Here is a 6034-nt window from a genome sequence, read left to right on the forward strand (position 1 = left end):
AGTTAACACCACATAATATGTTACAAATTCCAGCCTTCAGCTAATACAAGTAATAAGAGAATACTGTATTTTAAAAAAAGTAAATCAGCCAATTTTACTTGAAGCATATTCAGTAGTTACATGAAAAATAATTTTTTTTATAGAAATCCTCTGTATTCACTGATTTAGAGGGAAATGCCCTTAAATGGGGTGTAAACTGCACATCTTTATTAATGAATATTACTTTTTATTTAGCTTGGAAGAAATAAAACCCTCTTGAGGCATTGAATCCGATGAGTAACTGTGACAAGAAAAATTGAAACCATAGAAATACCCTGGTTTTGACTATGTTACTGATCATAGATATTCAGTATCTGCATCAATCTCTTTTGAACGTTTGGAAGAAAAAAACAAAACAAAACAAAAACCCCAAAAAACAACAAAAAAAAAAAACCCTGAAACATTATTTCTTCAATATTCTAGAATATTTTTACTGTGAATAACTTACTTTTAAGGCACATCAGTCATTCCATATATATTTTATGTCCACTAAAATCTGACAATTAAATTTAATTTCCATAAGACTACTTGAATTCTTGAAAAAAAGGGGGAAGGGCTGTGTTTACAGGCCACAGAGCTCATTTCAGAAGCAGTGCAAGAGCGAAACCACTGCGAGTCTGCTGCAGCCTGGGAAACCCCTCTCAGGGAGCATTAAGCGACAAAAGCAGCCCCTGGTTTGGCAGGAACGAGAACCTCTAATGAGCTGTCCAGGAGCTCAGAGGTAGTAGCCAGGTACCATATGTTGCTTTGGTTGCTCTGGTGGTTATTTAGTTTCTTCAGAGTAAACAAACCTGAACACTTTAGCTACATTGTTACCTGAAAATAATAAGAGCTAGTTTCAGCTCTTCTTGATCTAACTTTAATAAGAACTCTTCATTTTGCAAAAGAGAAATGGCTTGTAATTTCCTCCTCTCAGTTGTTATTTTTCTCTCTCCTTTATCTGTCTCAGGTATGCACCTGTACCAAACCGTTTGTTATTTAAACAATGCTCAAGTATTTTCACACTCTGAGACTTATTTCAAGAAAACATCCAATAAGTAATAGATTTAGGACTTTGAAAATATCTCAGTTGTTTACTTATCAAAATCCAGCAAACTTCTAATGCATTTGGTGCAATCATCTAATCCCTACTCCAGCAGAACTCCCACTTGAATTTGAGTTAAACTGTCTATTGAAGGAACAATCAGAACCTCAGCCACTGACAGTCTCCTTTTCAGGGGTTAAGAGAACCAAATGCTTCTTATGAAAAGCTAATGAAACAAAGTGACTGCTCTCACTCTCTGTAGCTTTTTCCTTATGCTACAGACATTTCAGGAGAGGAGGCTACAGACACCTTTCAGACAGAGCAGAGGGAGTAAGGAAGGGGATATCTGATGATTCTTCAATATAGATTCAATTCAGCTGCTTTAAGAAGCCTGTTACATATGATTACATTTCATTCTTTTTTTTTTTTTTCTCCAAGAACTGCTTGCTGTGGAAAGGTGCATTTGAGGCAGATGCCAAATCCTGCTGACTATGGAAGGAGGGATAAACATAGAAAGGAGCAGTATTTGCCCCACAACAGAACACACACCTTGCAGCAGCACATCTGAAGAAGGGATGTAAATGCTCTTAGCTCACTCTTACACTTGGTATGCATTCAGTGATGAACATACAGACACCAGTCCCTGTCTCTCATTTTCTTCATCACAGTTTATGACATTTTATAAGCCCATGGGAAATACAGTTTGTTTTAATAACTTTTCAAACTATTTTCCTGTCTTCTGCCCCTCCTCCCAAGAAAATCCTCTAAAATCATAAATTAGAAATGCAGACAGGAGGAGGGAAAGCAAGCAACATTAACACCAAAGATTTGTAACAGCTGCACCTCCTTTTGGCATTTGTTCACATACACCCCTGACAATCTGCAATGTCTGCTTCTCATTAAAATATATATATAAAGGCTTTAGTTGCTCTAGGAGTGTACATATGAAGGATTAAAAGACCTTAGTAGTGGAATGATTGCTCTTCCTCTGAAAACCTGCATATCAGAATGCCTTCAACTGCATCTCTGAGAATGAGGAGCATGCATCCAGCCCTGAGATTAGCCTTTGAAGGGAGACTGAAAAAAAGAGGAGGAAAAGTTCCTCTGGGCACATAGAAGTGGAAACTCAATTTAGGTTTTTTTTTTTAAATTTTATCTCAAAAAATGTTAGGCGAGTTCACCAGAATGATTTTTTTTTTTTTTTCACTATCTGCTCCAGGACAGCAAGGTCCTTAGGTCACTGATCTGAGAAGGATGGAGCAGGAATTTACTGCCTGGTGATCCAGCAGGAGGAAATGAGGTCATGGGGCATATGTGCTCTTTTTCATAGTTCATGAAAAAATGCAAGACTCCCAGGTTTGTCTCACTGACTAATCAAAAACTATTGGAAGATAGGAAAAATATTTCCCATCCAGATCTACAGGCAAAGACCCCTCCAAAGGAAAAGAAAACCCCATGCTTTGTTTGAATTCATCCCTTGTGCAAAATCATGATTCAGAAGGTTTTAACAGTACAAAGGTTTATTTAGAAAAGAGTTTGGATTGTTCTTTAGGGTTTTTTTGGCAAACATTTAAATCCTTTCATAACTCAAAACACTGTCAGCGCCTGGCACTTTGCACTCTCTTTCCCCACACAAGCAGTAAAAGCCAATTTCTTACTGGGACAAATCCACCATAGGCCCCAGCTGCCCTATTTATAAAATCCTCAAATCTCCACCACCACTGCCACTTAACCCTTTCCTTTTGATGTCTCTTTTTGTTTTCCCACAAAATTCCAGAGCCCATGAAAGCTCACTGCTTCCCAAACTCAGTGTCTCAGCCTGCTTTCCTCTGCGGGCTCCCTGTGCCTTCTGTCAGGGTTCAAAGACAATCACTCCCTCCCGCTTTACCCCTCCACACTCCAGCGCTGCTCCCCCAGCACCATGTCACCACTCTGGACCACAGCGAGTGCCCTCAGCCTGACACCATCCCTGTCCCCCACAGCATCACCCTGCTCCACTGAGGGGGTGAGCCCTCTCCCCACTCCCTAAGCCCAAGCCCCATGTTCTCTTTCCTCCCTTCTTTTCCAACACTGAGCCTTCTCTTTTAACTCTACTCCTGCTCAAGGCAAATCCATCCCTCCAGCTCAATGCCGGAAGTTCTTCTTTTTCTTCTTAAAAAGAATGTGTTTAAAGGACCTGCGGAAGTCCTGGTTGAAGATGGTGTAGATGACTGGGTTGAGGGAGCTATTGCAATACCCAATCCAGAAGAAGAACTTGAAGAGAGTCTCAGGGACCTCACATGCCTCCCGGCAAATACCATAGAGGCTGTAGCTGAAGAAAAAAGGGAACCAGCAAACTACAAAGACCCCCATGACCACAGCCAGCACAAAAGTGAAGCGTTTCTCCCGGGCCTGGGCAACTTTCTTACGGCAGATGCTGCTACGCTTCCGGCGACGGCGGTACGAGAAGAACTGCATGGAGCGATTGCTCGCACGGGACAGACGGCTACTGGAGTGCTTGGAGGAGTATGAGTAGGAGAAGGACTGGCTCTTGCTTTTGCGGCGATGCTCCTCCCGACTCCGCCTCCGCCTGCTCTCTGAGGTGCTGCTCTCCTCCAGCTCAATGTCCTCCAGCTCAGAGGCTTTGCGCCAGTGGTGCACTGAATAATGTCCGTTCTCTCCCAGCTGCATCCTCAGGGACGTGCAGCCACCAGCAGCACGGCTCAAGCCGTTCTCAGTCTGGGAGGACCCCTCGGGCATTGTACGCTTCTCAGAGAGGGTCCTGGTCCTTAGCTTGGCCACGCGGTAGATGCGGATATAGACCAACACCATGATGAGGCAGGGGGCAAAGAAAGAGCCAATGCAAGAAGAAAGGATGTACCATGTCTCGTCATTGAGCTTGCACTGGGGAAAAACATCTCCTTCGGGGTCCCGGTACACGGAGATCAATGGCGGGAAGGAGATGATGGCTGAAATGAGCCACACGGTGATGATGATGGCCTTGATCCGCCGCGGTGTCCGTTTGAGGTTGTACTCCACCGCCTGTGTGACCGACCAATACCTGTCGAGGCTGATGGCGCACAGGTGGACGATAGACGAGGTACAGAACAGCACGTCCAGCGCCAGGTAAATGTTACACCAAGCCTTGCCGAAGTACCAGTAATTCATAAGCTCGTTGGCCAAGGAGAAAGGCATGACCAGGGTAGCCACCAGGATGTCCGCGCTGGCCAGGGACACCAGGAAGAGGTTCTGGGGGGCTCTCAGCGCCCGGCTGGTCAGCACAGCTATCACCACCAGCACGTTGCCCACGATGGTGAAGACGATGAGGAAGCCCACCACCGCCGCCAGGCTGGCCACGGCCGCCGGCGAGTAGGGGGAGGGCGGCTGCAGGAGGGCCGAGGAGGACGGCGAGGCGGGGGGCAGCGCCAGGGACTCGTTGGGGGAGCCCAGGCTCGTGTTCACCAACAGCAGCAGATCCATGGTGGGTGTGCGGGGCTCCGGCGTCCTAGAGAGCCCGGCGGAGCCCCCGCCCCGCCCCGCCGCCCCGCCGCCGCCGCCCCGCCGCCCTCATCGCGCCCCGCCGCCGGTCCCGCGGCCGCTCCGCCGCCGAGCCGCCCGCGTCCCCCCGCCGCCGCCGCCGCCGCTCCTCAGGGCACGGCCGGGCGGCGCACCCCCGGCGCGGCAGGGAGCGCGGCGGCGCCGCCTCCGCCCGGCCCCCGGCGAGGGGGCAGCGGGGCACGGCTGGCCCCCGCCGCCCGCCCTGTCATGCCCGGCTCCGGGCAGCCCGCGGCTCCGGAGAAGACGCCGCGCGGCCGGCGGGAGTCCCCGGCGGGAGCTGGATCCTCGCAGGGCGCGGGGTCCGAGGCGGCGGCAGCGTCGGCATCAACTCCCATGGAGCGGCTCCCGGCGGCTCCGTCCCACTCTGGCTCCGCGCTCCCAATCGCGGCGTGCCCCGCGCCGCGCGCATGCTCAGTGCCCGCAGGTGCGGCCGCCGCGCCCGCCCCGGCGGAACCCCCGGCGGGCGCAGGAGCGCCCCGAGCGCCTCCGCCGCGCCCGTCCCGCTCCCCGAGCGCCCCGCGGCCGGCCCGACGGGAGACTCCCCGCGGCGGGCCCCGGGAGCAGCGGCCGGAGCGTTGCTGCGGCGCTCACCGCCGCTCGGCGGCCGGACAGGTGTTTCTGCCCCGGCGCGGTGCGGCTGGACGGGGGCGCTGCGGCCGCCCCAGGGGTGACAGGGGCCGGTGCGATGGCGATGGCCGGAGCCGGTGCCACGGCGGGTGGCAGGGGCCGGTGCGAGGGGCGGCGGCGCCGGTTGCGCTCCCGGGGCCGGAGAGTCGCTGCCTGCAGCGCCCGCCTCGCGCGCTGGGGGGCGCCCTGGGCCGGGCCGGAGCTCCGGGCGGGAACGGGATCGGGCTCAGGGCTGGAACGGGATCGGGCTCGGCTGGAACGGGATCGGGCTCAGGGCTGGAACGGGATCGGGCTTCGGGCTGGAACGGGATCGGGCTCAGGGCTGGAACGGGATCGGGCTCCGGGCTGGAACGGGATCGGGCTCAGGGCTGGAACGGGATCGGGCTCAGGGCTGGAACGGGATCGGGCTCCGGGCTGGAACAGGATCGGGCTCAGGGCCGGAGCCCCGGGCGGGAGCAGGATCGGGCTCAGGGCTGGAGCAGGATCGGGCTCCGGGCGGGTACAGGATCGGGCTCCGGGCGGGGACAGGATCGGGCTCCGGGCGGGGACAGGATCGGGCTCCGGGCTAGAACGGGATCGGGCTCAGGGCTGGAGCCCTGGGCGGGCGGGAGCAGGATCGGGCTCAGGGCTGGAACAGGATCGGGCTCAGGGCTGGAACAGGATCGGGCTCAGGGCTGGAACAGGATCGGGCTCAGGGCTGGAACAGGATCGGGCTCAGGGCTGGAACGGGATCGGGTTCAGGGCGGGAACAGGATCGGGCTCCGGGCGGGGACAGGATCGGGCTCAGGGCTGGAACGGGATCGGGCT

At 53.6% G+C, this 6034-nt stretch overlaps 1 protein-coding gene across 1 annotated transcript; it reads right to left on the reverse strand.

Moving 5' to 3' along the window:
- Positions 1–475: 475 nt before the first annotated feature.
- On the reverse strand, positions 476–4590 carry ADRA2C (adrenoceptor alpha 2C). Its single transcript, XM_058838976.1, has one exon. The coding sequence runs from the start codon at positions 4520–4522 to the stop codon at positions 3188–3190; it is 1335 nt and encodes a 444-aa protein (XP_058694959.1). The 5' UTR covers positions 4523–4590; the 3' UTR covers positions 476–3187.
- Between the last annotated feature and the right edge of the window lie 1444 nt (positions 4591–6034).

Source organism: Poecile atricapillus, chromosome 4, assembly GCF_030490865.1.
Source record: "Poecile atricapillus isolate bPoeAtr1 chromosome 4, bPoeAtr1.hap1, whole genome shotgun sequence".
NCBI lineage: Eukaryota > Metazoa > Chordata > Aves > Passeriformes > Paridae > Poecile > Poecile atricapillus.